The following is a 22,226-nucleotide window of genomic DNA, read 5'->3' as shown; positions in this document are numbered from 1 at the left end:
AGTGTGATGTCTTCAGTTAAAAATAAACAGCATTGTGGACATAAAATCTGAAAGCACACCCAGTTAGAATGTGTGATTGGCACTTTATTAATATTTACAGTGATTTTTAATTAACAGCATCTCTTCAGCCACTCATCTGTCAAGAAGTCTCCTGTAGAAGAAGCCCGACAAGCAGTGGGGAAGCCACCAGTATTTGAAGAAGATTTAGTCAAAGCAGGAAACAGAGATATTTTGGGGCATTACATTGTATCTCCCTATTGCACCACAGCCCTCACGCACGCATGCTTGGATAAAACTGCTCTGCGGAGCCGTAATTGCATTGTGGCTTTTTGATGTCTACTCAAACAACATTAGCTTTGCTGTCATGTTTTACAATGTAAAAGATTTTGGTGAAAATGTCAGCAGGATGGTATCTTTAATCATATTTATTGATTGACCTCAAAAGGCACAGTGCAATTTAACTGGAGCCCCTCGATGCAGCCAGGGTCAGGTTCAGACATACCTGTTCCTAGCACTGCCTGGAGCCCCAATTTCATGAGTAGCTTTTATGTCTGGTGTCCTTGAAGCCACTTGACTTCCCTTCTTTCAGCCCTTCCTTATTACGGCTTATGCAATATGCTACATAGCTAGAGATGCTTACTTTTAGGGAATATGAGGGTTTAATAGGTAATCTCTGGAGCAGGAGATGCATCTGCTCGTCAGGGCCAGCTGCAGTTTGGTGTTCTCTGACCAGTCCGAGAAATGATGGGACCTCCGCGCAGCCCGGCGTGGGAAGGCGCAGTCTGATCCCCAAACCCGTTGCAGCTGTGCTGTCCAGCCGTCCCAGAGGGACGACGTTGATTCCGAGTCTTTGCCCGCAGCCGGCATTTGTCTCCTGCGCCCAAAAGCCGGGTCAGCAGCGCTGGTAGCAGCGCAGGACGGGGCTGAAGTTGCCCACTCCCCGCTTGGCCCCGGTGTCCATCCTCGGGCATTGGCGAGAGGGACCCCGGGGAAGGACCGGCTGCAGAGGCAGTTTCGGGAAAGACCTGTCCCGGGGCGACCCGGCTGTCACACACAGACGCCTCGGCGGCCCCGCACGGCCCCGGGCAGGGCAGCGACCGGGGCACCCCCTCGGCGGGCAGCCCGGGCCGGCGGGATGGCGGCCCCCGAGGGGCTGGGGGTGAGCGGCAGCGGGCGTGTGATAAGGGCGGGTTCGGCGGAGGTGGTTCGTGTGTGTCTGTGCCTGCGGGTGAGCTCTGTCACGGGGAGCCCGTGCTCCGGAGGGGCAGAACTCGGCGGGCGCGGAGCGGTGAGCCCGGCGAGGGCGGCGTGCTGCGGGTGCGGGGAGATGCATGATGAAAGTGTGCCTGTGAGTGTGAGTGTGTAACTCACATGGGCGTGTGCTCGTCCGTGTGTGCTTGAGCGTGTGTGTATATCTGTATCTGTGTGGACGCGCGCGTGTGTGAGCGGTGCCAAGTGTGCGAGAGTGTGGATGTGCGCTTGTGTGTGTGCGAGCCATCTCGGCTGTGTGTGAGCGTGTGTGTGCGATCGTGTGTGTGTGTGTGTGTGTGCGCGTGTGTGTGAGCGCGGCCGGGGGGGCGCGGGGGCGGGGGGCCGAGGGGCGGGCCAGCGGCCGCGGCGCTGCTGGCCGCGCTCCAGCCCGGCGCACTAATACAGCCTGGCGGCTCCCGCCTGACTGACGCCGGCCGGGGCTGCTGCTGCCGCTGCCGCTGCGCCCTGGCCCCGCCGCCGCCGCCGCCGCGCAGCTGCAGCCCCGCTCCCGCCCGCGGCGCGCCGAGACCCCAGCCCGCGCCCGTGGCAGGTAAGAGCCGGGGCTCCCGGCAGCGTCCCGGCAAGGGCGAGGGGGGAAGCAGAGGGGACGGGGGACAGCGCCGTCGCTCCAAACTTCGCGCCGGGGCTGTCCCGCATCCTTCCCGAGCGGTGCCGGGCGGCGGGGCGGCGGCGGCGGCCGCAGCATCATCCATCGCCCCGAGAGCCCGGCGGAGCAGCCGCGGCGGCGCCCCGGGCCGGGGTCCCCCCGGCTGGCGGCCCCGGCCCCGCTGCGCTGGGGCGGTGTGCGGGCGGGGGCTGGGGCCGCAGAGCAGCGAGATGAGACAGACCGACGCCAGGACGGCGAGCGAAAGGAGGAGCGCGGGGAAAAACATTTTTATGGATGGCTAAACGGTGACAAGTCTTCCCGCTGTCAGGATTTTTTCTTTCTTTCTCGCTTAAGTAGGAGAGGGGAGGTTAAAAAAAAAGAAAAAAAAAAAAAGGAAAGAAAAGAAACAACAGAGCCCCACATGACACGTTTGGAAATACTTTTCCTTTCAGAGGTTATTTTCTGTTCAAGAAATCCCGCTCCTGGACACGCTCCCGGGAAAAACGGAGCACAATTGCTGGGATTCGGGGTTTTTATTCCAGCTCCGAACGGTGACTCTGATTGGCTTCTTGTCTTTTGGCTCCGAAGTTAAAACGTTGCACGTTTGTTGGTTAGCAAATAACCAACATTTCCAAAAACAATAGCCCTCGATATGGCAAATTAGAAATCACTGCAATTTTATCTCCGTGCCCAGGCAGCTCTAAGTGGGGGGAAATTCGGAGTTCAGCTTATTGGTAACAATTCAGATATTGTTTGGTAACTTTGTGTTTGATTTTATGGGTCCATTTATTTCGTGCTAGCCAGGTCTGCTTTAAAAGAGGCATTAGTGGAATAAAAATAAAAGACACACACATGGACATGTGCAGATGCACGCCCGCTGTTAATTACTTACATCTTATAAATTAGTGAAATAAATATTTCAGCCCAGAATGGTCAACTATTTAGTGAAGGAGCTCTCCCTTGGCAGAAGTAGGAAATTGTGTGCACGGCTTGGGAATGAATTCAAGTTTGCAGTGGTTTGAGAAGGGCACTGCAGATAACGCAAGTTTCAGTACTCTTCAGCATCTCCGCTGTGTGGAAATGTGCCCCTCTATAGGTGCAAGTATCGGTGTGGTAGGACTAATCTTCCCATCTTCAGGAGCATGAGATGAAGAAAGTGCTGCAAAATTCTTCTCCTCAGCAACGGTAGGACAAATGTCATCACTCAAACAAACCTCATCTCTTTTAATCCAGCCAGACAACTCCCTTCTTTCAGATTTGATAAGTACCAGTGTCTGGCTGGTTCATCTTTGCTTCCTGTTAGATTTTAAAGCAGACGCTGGGGATGTTTGTGGTTTGTTTTTTGGTTTTTTAAATATTGAGTTAATTTGACTTAGTAGCTAAAATAAACATGCCCAAAAATACATTTTTAGTCAGTTGTATCAGGAAGGATATCTTGTATTTACTGGGTTTAGCAGTAGTTCCCATTTCCCTCTGCCCTTTGTGATGGAATTAGAAACATTTTCTTCTTCACTTTATTAGCTTGCACATAAGCTGATAAACAGGAATTCTGCAAAAGGGCCTTGAATAAGGGTCAAGTGTATTTTACAACAAATCCTTATCATATCCAAATTATATATGCAAACCAAGAGATTTCCTGATGGATGCATCAAATCCGTGTCAGTATTTGTAAACTGATACAAGGTGGAGAGAGCTTTTATTTACATGCAGCAACTGAAACAAACACACACAAAGCTCTCAACTGCCCAACTTTGTGAAGAAGTTGAGAATTAGTATTTCACTAAAGAGTCATGCACACACATGCCAAGTATCTGCAGAAGGTGGGGATGTGGTGTAGAGGAACTCTTTAGCACCTCGGGTTTGAAAGCTACTCTCACGAAAATGGGCAGCAGTGCTCCATCTTTGCTTCAGTGGGTACAACATGAGGCCCAGCTCACTGGAAGAGGAGTGTGGAAGTGTCAATACAAAGTATCACGTAACATCTGCACAGTTAATTCTCCTTTCTCTCCTTTTATTCTTTTACAGGCTTTCTGCATCTCATGTTTGAATTCTTAGCTATCTGCTGTTATCAGACAGGGAGATAGTGTGTCATGCAATCCTCTCTCCTGAGTGCTAAAGTGCTGTAATTTTGATGGCCAGGCTAATCTGTCGCTATAAAGTTTTATTTTCCCATTGTTAAATTCAAAGGACAATGACTACTAATTACAAGTGACCTTTAACCAAAACACTAGCTGGAGTTTATCACCAGTGCTGATACTGACTAACAGTAATTCCAGCACCAGCAGTACTGGGCACCCTGTTTCAAAGAAACTTAAAAGAATAAGGGGAGACAAATATATATATGTATATATATACATGCTCTATAATTTGTCTGCTGCAAAAAATACTGTGATAGTGTAGAGAGATTCCATTTTCTGTGCAATATATACCCTTTACAAATAATAATTACAGGGCTGGGGAAGACAAAAAAACCCCAAATAATGCATCAGAAATATTTTAACTGAAAACAATACAGCAGAAATATACGTAGTAAAGGTTGTTCTGTCTGACTGCCTGGTTTCCTGATACAAGTGAGTGTAAAGAACCATTAGTGTTGCTGTGCATGAGCAGCAAGGGATAGTAATAAGAACAACAATTTGGGATAATCATTGCAGTCTTATTACTGTCTTTGAGAACAGTTGTGAGAAGCACTAGACTTTGAACACAGTGCAACAAAATTAATTTTTCAAAAATATCCCAAATTATTTCCCATCCGATAGTTTGCCTGCAGTGTTTGAATAGTTAGTACTGTGGGAATTTTACAGGTGGAAAGGTGGCTTACAGAGATTTGGGCCCTGTGTATTTATTATAGCAGCTAAAAATATGGCTGTGCTTTTGCAGATGAGTGGATTTAATAGAGTGCAGGACCAGAGTCCAGACAGAGATCCTGACCAATACATGTTTGCATTTTAATTAAAGCAGGTGAAACATCAGGTGGATTGTTCTACAGGACCATTTCAGATTTCTGCACCTTAGACAGATGTAAGGTTGAGCAGCTCTCTTTGAGGTTCAGTTCCTCTAAACAGGGGCACAGCAAGGACATGGTGGAAGTAGTCATGGAGTGAAGGAGACTTCCCAATTTATGCAGCCAGCCCTACTTTAAAAACCAAGAAAAAAAACAGAAGAAGAAAGTCTGATAATTGATCTCTGTTTTTCTGAGACATCATTAAGACCGAAGTGTGTTTCTGACTGGGAGAAGCAAAGCCTTATCTTTCACATCTTTCTACCCAGAACTTGTTTCCTTCCCACTCTTTTTTCCTTGTCAGTGGCATCACCATCCTCCCTCTGCCAAGCTTAGCATCATCTTTGCCTCTTCTATTTCCTCACAGGTTGTGATACTTCCAGATATCTCTTGACAATTTTTCTTTGTGTTACTTCTTACATTCCTCCTTCCTTTTTTTTGCAGCTGCCAAAGCATTAGTCCACACTGTGGCAACCTTCCAGCTTGATACTGCAACCTCCTATTTCCCAACAAGATCTCTTCTCCCACCTACGTTCTGCTCCCAGATGCAAAATCCTGCATCTTTTACTTTTCTTCCTGAAACATCTCCCATTCTGGAGTCTCTCTATATGCCTGGCCTTTGTATAGGTTTTGAAAATATTCCTCACATCCTGAGTTCCCCACAACTGTTGGCCTCAAACTCACTGTCCATTAAAAGAGAGAAATGAGGAGGAAAGAAAATTAGCAGACCCGTGGGTCATTAGAGTTTGTTCTGCTTCAGACTTCCTTTCACCCTCATTACCTGGCTACAATGGGAGCCAGACTGGCCACTTCTTGGTAGCGGTGGTTCTGTGTTTGCTCGGCCTGCTGGTGAGCTGGGTCACGCAGCCGTGCTGGGCAGAACAGCAGGCAGGAGCTGGCCATGGGGGTGCCCTTTCCAGCAGGCCTTGTCTGCCAGCAGCAAAGCTCCACCTAATGAAGAATCCTTTATAGTGTGAATAACCCTGCAGCTGAGGTCAATACATTTCAACAATGCCTAATCTTTTTTTTACATGTGTTTTCTTGCTTGCCTTCCCTTAACAAAAAAAAAACCAAACAAACAACAACAAAAAAAAACCACCAAAACCAAAAACACACACAAAAACCAAAACCAAAACCCCAAAAACCCCACTTTTTTTTTTTTTTTTCTTTTAAGCATTTCTTTGCTGCATTACTCATCAGATCATGCTTTACAAAGCCATTCCTGTCAGGACACCTGTGGGACAGATGCACCTGAGGGAAGGCTGTTCACCCTGAGGCCTGTGGCAGGGAGCAATCCCACATGCTGCCCGGTGGGCACAAAACTGACCTGAGGCACAAGCAGTTCATGTGGCTTTTCAAAACTCTCTTTTGGTTGCTTGCTGGTCTTGCCTATCCAAACCTACTTGTCTCTGTCAAATTACTCTGGCCCAGCTGCCAAGGTGCAGCTTCTCACCCTGCAGCATACGTGAGGTAGCTGATTTATCTCTCTCTCATCAACAGATCTTGGATTACTTCACACAGGGCATGACACCTTCACAGAGACATCTAGAGCAGAGAAACCAAAATCCATTCCCATGGGAGGCTGCAGCTCCCATGCCTGTCCTGCTGCATGGTCCTACAGGACCACTCAGGCTTCCTGGTCATGCCCTCCTCGGGAGCCTTGGGCTGTACGGGCTGCCTGGGCCAGAGCTGAGTGGCCCAGGCACTCAGGAGGGGAGAGGAAGGGTAGCAACAGCCATGAAGAGATGGAATATTCCTTGGAATCCTGAGATGGATTTGAAGAAGAGTAAAATATTTCTTCTAAGGACTCAGGGCCTGATTTGTGCCTTCTGAGACAGCTGGTAGTTAACACGACATGTCATCTTACATGCTAAAGAGAATCCAGTCTTTGGGTTTTTTTTTTCCCAGGCTCAAATGTAGGCATATGAAACCTGTTTAATCTCCTAAGAAGATGTTCTGGTTTGCAGAGAATCTGAGCACCCACATCTTCAGCTGAAGTCGCTGGGAATGGCCAGCTATCTCCTTCTTTCCCCCACAGGAGGGAACTAGATAGGCAAGTTCTCACTCCTTTTGTTCTTAGTCCTGTTGTTGGGAAATAACTTCCACAGACAGTCCAAGCATATCCAGATATTTTTCAAAGAAAATGTCCTGGTCCCTTGACCAAGGCAATCCTTGCCACTGGACCAGATCTTTACATGATAAAGCACACTAATACTAGTGTTTACCTTTTCTCCACACAGTTATTTGCTGCAGCTCTCCAAGATGCAGGCCGTGTGGATGCTCCACCCTTCCTCCCCCCTGCAGGGTTTCACAAGCCACTGAGGGCTCAATTAGCACAGATTACTGCGGATGTTCATGCAGGAGAACCTATATGTCAATCTTATTGCATTAGCAATTTCCCACAGTGATGCACAATGGAGGCCTTTTAGGAAAAACAGATTCGAGTGTGATATGGTTTGAACACAATGAAATGCTAATGCGATTCCGTGGACAACTGCTAGTGTGATGTGTACAGAAAGTGTCTTGTGTGTGAAATCTATCCCCCCTGTGCAGTTAGCCAGGCTGTCTCACCTGCAGAGAAAGAGACGTGGCCAGCAGTACTGTTGCTTCCTCCCCAGCCCTGCTGCCACTCAGAGGGGAAGTGCTTCTGGAAGTTCTTCCTTTTGCGTTTTTTATTGATCTGTATTTCACTTTCCAAGCTGTGAGATGCTAAATCATCTGCAAAAGACGTCTCCTATTTTAACACTAGAACTGAGTAATGCTTCAGACAGACCTCCCTGAGGTGGGATGTGCTACCATACAATGTGAGGAGAACATTTGCTTTGTCCTTTTTCCCTGTGTGCACTGTAAAGGCACAACCAGGTATGCAAAAGCATATTCTCTTCTGACAGTTTAAGACACTAAATTTCCAGAATAGGTTCTTATCACACTATGTGCCACATTATTGGTGAAGTAATTGTTCTTTACAAGTATCCTTATTCACAACATTCTTAACATCTGAATCTAAGCAAATCCTTTTCCTAAAATGAGTATTTGGGAATGACTCCAAGAATGCCAGTGATTGATAACAAGGATTACGGAATCCTATTATTGTGGCTGTAAACTTTAGACTAGCATGGAAGCTGAAGTTCTTTTCAAGTTCTCTTCTTCCTTTGTGTTTGTTCTGGAGGCACTTGGCTTCATGCTTTGTATCAGAGACGAATCAGCTTTTATTTTAAAAGCGGGAATTCTATTTTTTTTGCGTATTTCTAACCCTTCCATTTTTAGAAACACCAATGGGCTTTGCTGCAGTTTCTTTGGGAATGGTGGGTATGTGAGGAATGCAGGACCAACTGGCTGTAAAATGGGGATAGCCAGAGCCATGAGAAGACATTTTGGCTTCCTAGGGCAGGTTGATGCACCTCCCCATCACCCCAATGCCTCCTGCCGTCTCCCACAGATGTACCCTCAGAGCTCCTCCATGGCATGAGTGCTCCTTAGCCTGCAGCTCTGCTGGAGGAAAGCAGCTGAGAGAGGGGCTCTTCCTTGGAGGTGCCGGATGAGTGTGAGCAAGGCAGCCTCAGGAAGAGGTAAGGCAGGGACTGGGTGGATGGGTCTTCTTCCTGCCTGCAGGGAGCAGGGTGTGAAGCAGAGAAGAGGATGTGTCCCTGTGGGATTGCATCTTAGAAACTTTGGTGTGGCCCAGACAGGGAATACTGTGTGGTTCACTCCTTATAAACATCACAGTCACTGGTTTCCTTTAAAAATTAATACCGAGGAAGGAAGTGCAGTCGGAGAGAGATCATAGTGATAAATTGGTCCAGTTTAATATTTTTACATAGACTTTGGTTGTGGTAGTTTTGTGGGGTGCCTTCAGATATTGTGGGAGATTTTCAAAGACAAAATTTGGTGGGAACATCAACCCTCTGGTTTGGGTTGCCATCCTCAGCAGCTGGATGCAAGTAGCCCAGGGGTCAAAGCCAGTGTAGCCGTGCTAGCCCAGTGCTACACCAGAAGAGAGGGACCCTTTTACTCAGTTCTAGTAAGGGATGTACAGTCATTAGGGCTCATCTCAAGGAGTTTTCCAGTCCCTTCTTCCTCCCCAAGGCCAGCACAGTTATTCTTGAAGCAAGCTGTGTAAAATGCTCTTGCAGACGGCAGCAACTGTCCCAACATGTATCTATCCTACTCCCTGATTTTTCAAGTGGACATGAAAGATGGATTGCCCCTATCCTGCCTGCAGCAGACTTTGCACATGGGGGTACTGTTACCATGCCCAAGAACCTCTGCTCTCCCCATCTTATGTCACACCAACAAAGCTTTGTTGAAACATCTGCCAATGTGCTCATCCACAGTCCCACAGCAGTCCTACAGCAGGAATTGCTTACTAATCAGGCATCATGGGCATACCAGACATGACCTGGGTACTTAATTTTCTTTTGTGACAGAGTTTATGCTCCTGAAACACTTCTGCAGGTGTTTGTTTGTTTGTGTGGAAGTGCACATAGCTGTGTTAAGGTGTGTAGCTTATATACTTGAATATTTCCTCCTTTGTATCAAGTAAGAATGTGTTATTCCTGTCACGAGCAGCTAAAAGATGCTGAGTAGATGAGGTAATACTTGAGTGGTTACATGAGCTCAGAACAATTATGTGAATACCTGAAATTTTTACTCACTAGCATCAAATTTTGTTCTTACTTTATTTGAGAGGCAGTGAGTTCAGGTGAAGGCTCGACAGGGTGAATAAGTGGCTGGAGAAGCATGAGGTGCTGTGAGATTTGCTTTGTGATATTGATGCCTGCACATAAAGTTCACTGTAGAAGGGTTTTCTAAACAAACTTGAAAAATACTCAAGAAAATTAGTTTCAGAAGCTTATTCATTTAAGCTTATATGAATAAACAAGATGCTCCCAGGGCTGTGCGAAACATGGATACATTTGAGCTTCAAACACTCTACCTCCTATCATTGGATGTGTTTTTAGTTGGAGCAGTCCAGGGTCAAACTGAAAAGAAATTTAATTTCCTAATTAAAAAACCCCAACCTTCTTTTCATCCTATTAAATTAAAACCCTAGGTGTTAGGTTCTGTGGTTGTGGAAGAAGTTGGGAACACTGTAATGAATAATTCATTCACTGTATTTTCCTGTGTGTGAAAGACAGTGGTTTCAGATGGGTTCATAATAGCACCCTTGTCCCAAGGGTGGGTCCCAAGGGCAACAAGAAGCCTCGGGGGATCCCAACTGATGCTGAGGGTGCCATGAGTGGAGCAAGTGATCTACATGCTTCAAAGATAACATGTGGCCACAGTTGCTGAGCCATGAGCTGATTAATGGACTGTGCTCCTCAGGCTGTGCTTTCACACTGCTCTCCTGAAATGAGTGTACACGTGAAACCTCTGTTGCCCAGCTCCAAGTTGCTGTTAGGGCAAAAATATAAAAAGATTGGTGCATGAGGCCCGAGGCAAGGTTGGTGAGGTTTGCCACACATTTGAGACCCACATATTTGTACACACTTTTGTTTGTTTGTTTGTTTTGAAACCCTTTTCCCTGCTGATGTGTAGAAGATCCCCAGAGCAAGTAGCAGTGATGATTTGACTTGGGTGGTTCTCTGCCAGCCCTGAGTGTGTGCAGGCTGCTGTCAGCTGGGCACATTTGAAAACATACCAAGAATAATTTGATTTAAGAAAACTCACATACTTCTCTCTTTCATAGTAGGTAGAAGTTACTGAATCAGCACTAGGTAAAAATAACTAACCAAGAGCATGTTCACTGCATTCTTCTTCACACTGTTCGACTGAAACAATTTTCTCCCTTCCAGTTCTGTTGTGATTTAGTTGCTGAGTGTCAGACTTCCAGCTATAATTGTCTCACTGCTGTGTTTTCCAGCTGCATGCATCCCCAAGAACTGCACAGCTTATGTCTAGATGACCCTCTGAGAAATCTCCCTCTGTGGCCTTACTTAGCTGTTGCAGTGACACTGAGACTGATGATGTCAGGCATTCTCAAGACAGATAGCCATGCCTCTCACCAGACAAGTGCTGGAGTGGAGGCAGCACCTTGAAGCTTTATGCTGAGATCATGAGTACATACACATCTGCCCACACTTCTGCTTGCATGCACATACACAGATACGCTTTTGAAGGATGTTGGACACTTTGTTTTCACACAGTGGTGTCTTAAGTCTGTTGTCATTAGCATCTGTGAAAGTTTTCCTTTTTGACTTCTGCAGAAAGCTTAGAGTGAAATTTAACAAGGACTGGTACAATTTCCCTGCTGTGCCTATGGGAGTGAAATTCCCCCAGCCTGAGGGAATGGTATGAAGCTGTGTCAGAGGAGGTTTAGGTTGGATATCAGGAAAAGTTTCTTCACCCAGAGGGTGATTTGAGTTTTTTTGTTTTTTGGTTTTTTTGGGGGTTTTTTTTGAGGTTGGATATCAGGAAAAGTTTCTTCACCCAGAGAAGTGATCATAGCACCAAGCCTGACAGAGTTCAAGAAGTGTTTGGACAACACTCTGAGGCACATGGTGTGACTCCTGGGCTGGCCTGTGCAGGGCCAGGAGTTGGTTTTGATGACTCTAGTGTGCCCCTTTCAGTTCAGGATATTCTTTGATTCTGTGATTCTATGACAACTGAATTAGAGGAAACTTCATCAGCATGTTGGACTGCACAGGCATTCTGCTGGTGTGTGATGTGAATCTTCCCTGACGCAACAGATCCTTCTTACATTAGGTAAAATCTGAACTTACCAAATCTTTTCATTGTGGAGATGTCAGCATGTTTGCACTAGACAGAGAGGAGGGCATGTTTAATATCCATGAACTCTGGAATCTCTCTTATTGGCTTCATCAGGGCTTGTCTCCAGTTAGGAAACTGTAAGCCCACAGTTATGGTGGGCTTTCCTCTGCTCCTGGTGTGTCAGGCTCTTTAGTACCACAGTAGAAGTTACTGAAGTGAAGCTCCTGGAGCAACACATTTCTCCTGTTGACCTGAGGACCTACAGGCTATTTCTACACTAGAAGGTGAAAAATGGGCATTGAAGGAGAAGAAAATATCCTAGTCCCTTCTACTTCATGTCCATTTTGCTGGCTATTAGCAGCAGTCATTCTGACTTGAGGTGTCTCATCTCACACATTAGCTGTATGCAGTGCCTGATTTTGCTATTTTTTTTTCTGGATATTTACCTTTATGTGAAATGCTCCATGCTATGTACACACATATTCTTCTCAAATACAGATTTAGGGACTTGAAGATGAGTAGGTCAGATGGGTGATAAAAATTTGGACATGTTTACGTGGCCAAGTAAATTCTATTGAAAGACTGCTTCTATACTAATAAATTAAGCATGCCTTATACTGTTCTTGGCCTTGAGGCTTACTTCTGTACAATGGTTGTCTCACCCTCCAAAACATGGTGGCTTTATGCTGACTTGTTATTAGGAGTGACCCCTGTTCCCTCCTAACTCTTGAACTCTGCACAAAAGTGGTTTGGGGGAGTGCTGCTGGCACCGACCAAAGCCATTCCAGATGCTGTGGTAATAACATGCTACAGGTAATAAAGTTCCCATGCCCAGAGATGTTTCCCACCACTGTTATGCCACAGCAATAGTAGACAACCTTATGTTTAGCGAGAATGGAGCCAGTGAACTGGGCTGACATGTTTCCAGTCCCACCTTCTCTGCAGGCTGCAGGAAAAAAAAAAGGTGCTCACATCTCATATGCTCACATCTCATATGTCTTATACCTCTTCCCTAAATCAAGCTTCAGATCTTAGGCTATACTCAGTGATGGAATAAAGATTTACAGCATGGAAGACTGACCGTGTTTGGTGTTGACCCTTCACTTAGCTGACAGATAGACAAAGCCTTCCTTGTAGTCCCAGGGGAGGGAATTGTGTTAGGAAAGTATCCTGAACGATGCCTGACTCATCCTCATGATAGCACATCATAATACCACATCATATTCTCACTGAGGGAGATAGAGCTGACCAGACCAGAACTTCCATCATTATGTAATGGATGTGTGCTGGGAATATGGATCAAAACTGTAACACTTCCCTCCCCACTGCTACTCTAAACTGCATCGTGCATCGAGAAACACAATAGATCACCAGCACAGAAAATATATCAAGTGTGGATTTGAAACATTCCAGTTGGGTAGTCAAGTTGCTTGTTACCAAAGGCATATGGCTTAAGCAACTGCTATACTGAAAGACTGTTAAAATTAAATTGTGAATTGACATCTCAGTCGTTGCAGCCCTGGAGCAGAGTGGCTGCCTCGCTGTTTCGCAATGGAGAATCTAAGCGTAGCAACACAGGGCTTAGTCTGCTGAATAGTGTGCAGTATTATGTAATTTAATAACATTAAACTAGGATGTTCTGATAATATTATTTGAAAGCTGTTTAATTTATTTAATACCATTTATATTTTATATGTCAGTTGAATTTGGGGAAAAAGGATTTTAGAAGAAACTGGGGGGAGCGCGGTAGGAAATTGTGCAATGTACTTATCTGAGACTACATCACATGGTCTGCAAAGCATGGCTTTTGCTTTTATACACATAGTCTTGGCGACTCTCCCACCAGCAACAACAGTGCTCAGACTCATACTGATGTCACTGTTGAGTTATTTAATTTGACTGAACGAGATTAATGTGTTTATTTAAAACCTTGGTCAAAATGGAAAAGAAAATCTCAGGACAATACTTTTATGTGAACATGTATGTTTTCACATCTGATGATTGTAATGTTGCATTAACTTATCAGGAGTAGTTGTTTACACATGCCAATGCCCAGGAGACCCCCTCAGATAAGAAGTGTGAGCCTTTTCCCTCTCAGCATAGAGCAGAGACTTCTACACTGCTACTGGTCCAGTGGGCTTTCATCCCAGGCTTTCCTTGCTTCCTGTTGCTGCTTTCAAGGTTGATCCACAGTGATCCCAGCATTGTTTTATATTCTCGTGTGACGACGAGTTTGGTGCCACCAGGGAATGCCAGCAATGTGTTGGTGGATCCTCCACAGGTTCTCACCAGGGCAGCGAGGGACAGACACTTCCACTGCACAGGATGTCTGGATGGGGCTGGTGCTGGGCTCTGTAGCCTGCTCCTGCAAGGACTGGAGCCTGCCTGTCTAAATTTTATCCACATTATGTTTTACAAACAGATTGAGGGTGTTTTTTCCTGTGATAAATCACTCTGATTTTCCTTCATTTTCACGTGTACCCCCTAAGTGTTTGGAATAGACTTTGGTTTTGTCTAGAGGCATTAGTAACTATCCAGTTAAAATACTCCAGGTCATTGGACTTCTACTAATGTAGAGCAGGGAAAAAAAATCTGGAATCTGAATGTTCTTTTTGTATGGTGGGACAGGTTTCCACAGTCCTGTGTAATTGATCTTTGACTGATGAAGTGCATGAGGGAGGGGGTTTCTGCCGTGCTCTGTCAAGAGCCCTCTTGACAGTCGGGGACAAATGGACACACACATAAGTTGATAATGTAGAAATTGCATAAGCCAGAGCTCAGTGCTGTGGTGGGTGCCCGAAGCAAGGTGTGCCTGTTCTGTTTTCCTGTTTTGTAGTTCCTTTGTGCATGATTTTATGGCGCTTGGCATATGAAAATCTCGGGGAAGAGCAGCTGCTGCCAAAGAGTTGCTTTCATGATTTCTGCTCTGTGGGGACAAGTGCTTCCATCCTCCTAGTGCAGTGGAAGGCTTTTGGGACTTTGAGCTCCTTCCCCCACCACTGCTGCTGTTGTGGAGGAAGGGAAAAAGCTTGTTATGTTTCCATGTATCTGCATTTCTCAGTGATGGGCATCTCTCAAAGGGAAATGCAGTGGAGCATAGGGATGGGCATGAGAACAAAACAGAAGAGCTGGGAGAAAAACAGCTCTAGGCAGTCCTTGGTCCTCAGTAAACATCACAACCTGTCCAAGAGGCTGTGCTGCCCTGGGCCATGTGTGCTCACACTGCAGCATGCTCCAGAGCTGCATGGCGCCGAGGGTATCCAAGTATGCCAAAGAACCAGTCCTTAAATTGGCCTCCTGTCTCACTGTGTTGTACCTGTGCCTGCACATGGTGTCCCCAGGTGCCCTCTGAACTCTTACAAGACCTGTATATTCAAGGAAATTGCACAAAATATGGTTTGTGAAGCTCTGCCGCTCCCTGTGCTGGGCAATATCTGTCTCCCCAGTGGCTGCATCTAAGTGGTGCTGAGGACTGGGAGCAGGCCTTTATTGGTGGGGCAAAAAGGTCCACAAGGGTGGGCTAGGGCAGTCATGGAACTGCTTTTCTAGAGGCATCCATTTGGAAGCTGGCCCCATCGCTTGTTTCAAGTGCCCTCTGTGTGGTTCAGACTTTTGGATTTGCTTTGCACAGGGGGTCCATGAAATATATTTAAAGCAGTAAATAGCTTGACATACAAGGACATTTTTTCCTCAGAGTTCCAGTCAGTGGAAATATGTAATTTTCAGCTAAAATTAGACTGGCTCCAGCTATATGGAAAAAAAAAAAAAAAAAAAGGAAAAGCCCTCAAGAGCTAAACTCTTTCTGTTGGACTTTGTCAGATGTAGCAACTCCTAGCAAAATAACTCAGGATCCATCCACTCAGGATCCATCCAGCACAAACTGTGTCCAAAAGTCTGTGATTTGGATCCAGAAAGCTGTGAACTGTTGATGAGAGAGAAACAAACTGTATAGGCAAAAAAGATGTTCTCTTCCATGTAAGAAAATATAAATAAGTTTAGAGAATAATAATAAATCTTTCAAAAGCCTTAAATGAAATCCAGGAGAATTTTAAATTAATTTTGCAGTTAATATTTTACAACTCTTGACAGTACAGTGAGATTGGAGTGGCAGAGAGCGAGTTGAAATCAGAACAGTGTTCTACTCATTGCTTCCATAGAATTTGGTATCACAGATTTATTTTCATAGAAGATGATTGAGCTGAACCTACAGCTACCAGCCTATAAAAAGGAGGGTAAATTTTATTTTGTACTAATAATAATCTTAGTCCTGCAACCATTTGCCTGGTGCATTAAACTCTAAACACAAGTTGAAGTGACTGGATACTTTACAATTTCCATGAAATCCCCAACTCTAAAATGAGTGGGGTGGATAGTGTGGAAGAGAGGCTTGGGCCCAAAATAAACATTAAAAACCAAACAGAAAACCACTGAAAATTAACTACACATTTTGAATGATTTCTCTTTCAAAACATTTTATTGAGGGAACAATGGAAATAGTGTGTGAAGCCTAACCATGTATTGTGTTGCTGTTCCAGGCTTCATCAGCAGTTTCTTGATGTTTGGAAAGTTCTGAGACCCACCCTGTTAGACTACTTGTGCCTAAGACTACAAAAACGTACGTGTGAAAGAACCTGTCTTCCTTCTTCCACTGAAGGAAGTGTCCATCGCAGCACTGTGGAAACGCCGTGCAGGCCTTGCAAGGCAGGAGAACAGTTTGTGCTTCCCTTGACGCTCGTGCGCAATCTCTGCTTCTTATGCACTCCAGCACCCCTATCAGCTCCTTGTTCTCCTTCACCAGCCCCGCAGTGAAAAGGCTGCTGGGCTGGAAACAAGGAGATGAAGAAGAAAAGTGGGCAGAAAAAGCTGTTGATTCCTTGGTGAAGAAGTTAAAGAAGAAAAAAGGAGCCATGGAAGAACTGGAGAGGGCTCTGAGCTGCCCGGGTCAGCCCAGTAAATGCGTCACGATCCCACGTTCCTTGGACGGGCGGCTGCAGGTGTCTCACCGCAAGGGGCTTCCCCACGTCATATACTGCAGAGTGTGGCGTTGGCCTGACTTACAGTCTCACCATGAGCTGAAACCACTGGAATGTTGTGAGTTCCCTTTTGGCTCAAAACAGAAAGAAGTGTGCATCAACCCCTACCATTACCGGCGGGTGGAAACCCCAGGTAATTATGTCATCTGCAGATGATTCGCATCTCTGTGTTAGCTCTTGCTCTGGCAGGTCCTGTCTTGGTGCATCCTACAGCCTTGCTCTGAAATGTGAAAAGGCAGGTTCCATCTGATGGAAGGATCTTGTGTCTCACCCTGCCTGCTGCTATCATAGCTCTGGCAGCCAGGATTAGGGAGGGAGTAAGGAGCCCCTCTCCCGTTGGGGTCTGAGTCCCGTCGGACCCCTGAGGGTACCCGGATCTTGTCCAAGGTGCTGAAAGCAGCTTCCTCTCCCTGGACGTGGGTGCTGAATCCTCCCCATCTGAACTGGTTTGCATGAAGTCCGGGCACCAGCCTGGCCTCACCACCGTGGTGAGATTTATGTCTCACTGAAAACTAACAGTTGACTCATTAAGCCCCAGGAAACACTAGCTCTCTCTTTAAAGATAAGAGTTGCAGTAAAATGGCATATTTTGCAGTGAATGCCAAACCAGGTCAGTTGATTCTTCCTAAAATACATGGTGGACTGCCTTAAGTGGGATTTACTTACCTAAACGGAGAGTTTATGCGAAATAAATCCATCAGGTTCCCATAAAACTTTGACATTTTCTACTGATAACCCTCTTTGGACTGCACTAAAAACTTATGACCTCACTGAAAGGTCATTTAATTGGGCTTTATGTCAATGAAACAGCTGTTAAAAAATTGTAGTGTTCAGTGTTGACTTCTATAGGGATCTTGGAAAACAGGGCTGGCAAAGGTCTTTAGCAGTCATCCTGTTTTCCTCTGCCCAGACTCCTGAACCAAACGAAATTACCAGGTATATTCCTGACAGATATTTTCCTAATAAGCTCTAAAAATCCCATGTGATTAAGGCTTTACAACCTCCCCAGGCAAGTGAAGCTATTGCTTTTCTATCCTTACAGTTCAAAATGATTTCTAATGTCTAACCTGGCTCTCCCTTACTGCCAAAAATCTCGGTAATTTAATTTACTAATGGATACGGTTGGTAAGTGTATACTTTTTATTCTGAGATTACTCCTTGTCTGGCATGAATTTTACTCTGAGGTGACATTCTGATCAGATAAGTGAACCATGGGATGTTTCTTTTCACACAGATGAAATAAGGGAAAGACATTTGTTAACATTTGTTAACATTTGTTAAACACTAGGGGCTGCTTCCTCTTCTGATAATCCTTCCAGTGCAGCAGAGCTGTCATTGTGAAGGTGTATCCAATCTCCTGTAAACATTGTCAAAATTTTTATATTTTACAGCTACACTGAGTGGCGCTTGTTGTCAACAGTTTTCAGTGGACAAAGCTGATCTCATGCCTTGTTAAAGTAAACTCTTCAATAATTTAAGAAAAGATGCTCATAAAATATCCCATTTTTTTGTTTATTGCACTTCTTTATTTGCAGGCTGCAGTCTTTAGAGTCTTATTTCTTCTGGTGTAACTTTGGTGCAGTTAATGGAGTCTCCTCAAAGCTGACAGCACTGAACAGTGCTGATTTCAACCCTGGTTTTCTCATCTTTTCAGTGCCAGCTAACAAACACTGCTAATGGAATAGTCCAGCAGCTGCTAAATGGCTGCCAAAGCTTGTTGTTCTGATCCTGAAACTCAGAAGCTTTTGAACACGTGAACACATCTCTATTGTCTGTCTGTGCAGCAGAGTGGCGGTATCTGTGCTAGTAAAGTAGAAGGGGACAAGGTGCAGGTCTGGGTACTGCTGAATTGGTAACATGATCCCAGGAACAGCTTTCACCCATGTGGACTCGTGTGGACTAGCAGCTCTCAGAGTGCAGAGTTAGCCCACAGGAGGGACTTTGGGCACTTTGGACTCGGCCACCTTGTTCTGGAGGTGGAAGTGAGTGCAACTGTGAGGATACAAGCTGTGCTGTGCCAGTTCTCCACAGGACCCAGGAATTGCTCTCAGGCTGTTGTATTCACTCCTACAACTCTGCTCACAGGCACAGCTCAGAAGCCTAAGCTCACAGCCATAGTATATATTTGTACAGTGTAGCAGAGTGCAACCCACTCGGGTACTCTGGGGCAGCAGCAGCAGAGAGAACTTGCACCACTGCAAGTGGTGCAATGCAGCTCCAGTTAGAAAGCAGTGCTGCAAGGAGGGGTTGGCAAGGCAAGAGAACACATGAGCTTCATGAGAAAGTGGCAGCAGTGAGATCACTGCAGAAAAGGCTGGGAGTGGTTGATTTAGGTGCCAGTCTGTTTAAACAACAGTCCTCTTTTAACTGCAGGAAATCTGCATCTTGGCTGTTGGTGATTTTAGGCTTATATGAGATTCTCTGAGTTTCATCCTCTGGAGCTAAAGAATCCCTCACTGAATAAGTCAACACTGTATTTTTTATAATCCACATACCAGCCTTATTTTCATATGAATGTCCACCCTTTTCGGGATCATTTTCCATCACTGCAGTCTTTCTTGCTGAGTCAACCACTCAATGACCAGATCCATTAACTTCAATCCAGAATGAATGAGCTGTGTCCAAGATGGGAGGGCCTCATTCTTTCTTTGACAGCCTGGCAAATCCTCTGTTACTAGAGTACAGCTTTGAAATCTGGTCAGAGATTCTGGGATTTCATTACCTCTGCTGTGTCCTCAGGCGGCCCAGTCCCATTTTAGGCTCTGCTACTGAAACTGCACAGATTACACATGGCTTTTATTGCTGCTACAACTATTCCTGGCAGATTTCTTCTCAGGTCTGCTGAATAGCAGGTGCCACTTAGGAAAAAAAACCCAGAAAATATTCCCTATATGTGTGCAACATCCCATTGCAGAGAGGAGTTAGCCACCAAATCAGAAAGGGGTAGGTATGTTGCTTATGCTCTGCTTCCCCCTTCATTGTTGCCTTGTTGCCTTCAAAGAGCTTCTAAAAAGTCTGGTTTGGTGTCAGCAGAAGCTGCCTAAACATGTACCCTATCGTTTTTATAAGAGATCATTCATATGTAAGTATTGCAAATTTGAGGGTGCACCATTGCTCTGGATAGGAGAAGTTTTGACTTAGACTAACTGACTGCTTTCATGAAGCCTGAGTGGGACTAAGATGTGATAGCCTGCAAGGTGGAAGACCACCTGATGGCTTCACTGTTGGTCGTGTGCTTGGGAGTAGCCATGGGCACAGGGAAGAGGTGGATATCACTGGAGAGTGGTCTCCAAAAGTAGTAAACTATGCGGAGATGGATTAATGTGTGAGAAATCACAGTGTGGATGTTGTACCTGAAATTAAAATGAGGCAGAGAAGTTTGCTTGCTAGCATCTGAAGTCACAGGCACAGCCAGGTTCCCAGCAAGAACTGTTGAAGCCTAAAGGGAATGGGAGAAAGGTATGAAAAGCAGTGGCAGGACTTAGGACACGACCATATTTGTCTTCAGTTGAACAAAGATCATCAACACTTCAGCATGCATAGAAGGAAGGATCCACCTCTGGCTCTTGGTGGACAGTAGCACATAGAAGAAAAGGACCCCAGTGAGTGGAGAAAATGTGGATAATTTATGAGGACAGACAGGTCCCAACACATTCAGTTACTCGTAGATTTATGCCTCTGGTCACACTTCCTTCAGAGTGGCTGAGCCCTGGAGAGTGACATGTTACTGAAAGAACAAGGAGAACGAGGCCCTGGGGTATACTCTCAGCCACAAACAAGAACATCTCGGAATGCTTCCCCACCACAGAGGCTTCAGCCCTCCAGGCAGTCACAGAACAGTCAGTGGAAAGAGTGAGTGAAGTGGCAAACAAACTGTTCAGCAGAGCAGAAATTAAGAGTGCCATGGTCAGAGCTGGGAAGGAGTTCAAGGCTTGAAAATTCTTCCTGCTGACTCACTCAAGGCAAATCAAAGGCTTTCCCTGGCAAGCGCTGTTCACACATCCAGATTCTCAGCTTTCGTTTAGAGAAGGAGTTGAGTTCTCACAGGGCTAAAGGAAGCAGCTCCCTCAGCTGTGGTGCCCACAGTGAGGTGTCAGCCTCTCAACACTGCAGGACATTGCTGCACACAGCTGCCCCTTTCTCAACACCTCTGCTGGGTGCAAAATGATCTCCAGCTCCTCATTTTTGAAGGCTGCTGGTCGGAGCTGGCTGATCAGCAGCAGACCTGACAAGCATCAGACCAGTTTCATGGAGCTGCTGAGGAAAACTCCAGAAGCAGCAATAGTTCACAGCCTGGAGCTGTTCACAGCAGCATGGGATGGGAGGAATACAGCTCACCAAAACTATATCTGCAGTGCTGGTATTGGTCTTGTCTCAGTATATAGCAGTTAAAGAGTTTATTCCTCTCCACTGGCTGTGAAGAGGTCTGCAGGGGACTGGGCAGTGCATGCCAGATGTGAACACTTGTATTGCCTGTATGAGTCCTACCTGAATGTTTAAAGCTAAAGGAACAGCAAAGAAGCAGAAATACCTTTCTTTACCAAACAAGAAAGTGGCAGCAGACTCTTCATGCCACAAACAGGGGCATATGAGAGGCAGAAGGAAAGAAAATAGTCTCCAGAGCACCAATCCTTGTCTTGGCCAGGGTCTAATTAGCAATGCATTGGGCCAGAGAACCATGCATATGTGGTGTCCTAACAGGTATGCCAGTGCCTGTGTTTCTGGGCAGAGGAGAAGATAACTTCTGCAGTGAACTCCCTGCCATCAGTCCAATCTTTTGCAGTGTTAGGGCTCAGTTCTTCAGGTCATGGGTGACTAGCAAACTCCCAGTGGTATATTCCAGTGGGTGGGCAGACAAGTTGTTTACCCCTGCCTCTACTGCAGCATTGAGCAAGAAGCTGTGAGCCCATTGTTGGTACCAGGCACTGTAAATGCCCAGCTCTCTGAGCAACTGATGTGCATTCCAAGCAGAGTTCCTGCAGCCTCTTTTCATGCACATGTTTTGCATTATCTATACATTATTTGCTTTATTCAATAGCAATTATTCTACTCTTTCATTAAGCTGGATAAATGAGAGTTTGCTGTAATTAAAAGTTGTTAGCTAACCTACCTAAAAATAATTTGCCTTACCTAGACAGCTCTTTGGCTCAAGCAATATGTTAAAACATGTTCAAACTCTATATTCCCATCAACATTTAAAAACAAGAGTGTACATTGCTACTTGTTTCCATAAACCAGTAAGGATAGGCTGGAAGATGATGTGCTGCTGAATTTTAAGCCAGAGGAACTCTGGATACTAAGTCAGTCAATACAAGCCTGCTGAATTGTCCCTGATGCTGGGACAATTCATCCTTCTCACAATAACTCAAATTGCCTCCTTATCTTTTTTGGTGGCTTTTAGATCTACACGATACCAACTGGGAATTCATTCTCCCTACCTGTGCTGAAAGCCTTAACTAAGATAATTAGGCATTATGTGAGCTAGTAGCTAATAGAGAAATCTTGGAGTACAGGAATCACCCATTGTAGGGGCTGCTTTCTCCACCAAGGACTATGGAAGATGTGGTTAAAGCCTCAGGTTGAAGTCTCATATTGTAAATTTATCAGCAAGCCTCCTTGTGTT

The 22,226-nt window shown here is 45.6% G+C and overlaps 1 protein-coding gene across 1 annotated transcript in view; it reads left to right on the top strand.

Moving 5' to 3' along the window:
* The first annotated feature begins 1,759 nt into the window (after positions 1-1,759).
* SMAD9 (SMAD family member 9) overlaps positions 1,760-22,226 on the top strand; it is a 35,560-nt gene continuing 15,093 nt past the window's right edge. The window contains exons 1-2 of the mRNA XM_054271727.1: positions 1,760-1,801; positions 16,106-16,736. Of these exons, the coding sequence (XP_054127702.1) occupies positions 16,325-16,736 (412 nt within the window). The 5' untranslated portion in view covers positions 1,760-1,801; positions 16,106-16,324. The remainder of the gene's footprint in view (positions 1,802-16,105; positions 16,737-22,226) is intronic.

This window comes from Melozone crissalis, unplaced genomic scaffold (assembly GCF_028551555.1).
Source record: "Melozone crissalis strain CALT ecotype California unplaced genomic scaffold, PUWL_Pcris_2 ptg000013l_1, whole genome shotgun sequence".
Lineage (NCBI taxonomy): Eukaryota > Metazoa > Chordata > Aves > Passeriformes > Passerellidae > Melozone > Melozone crissalis.
Note: the sequence above shows the minus strand (reverse complement) of the source record. Positions and strands in the feature narration are given on the sequence as shown.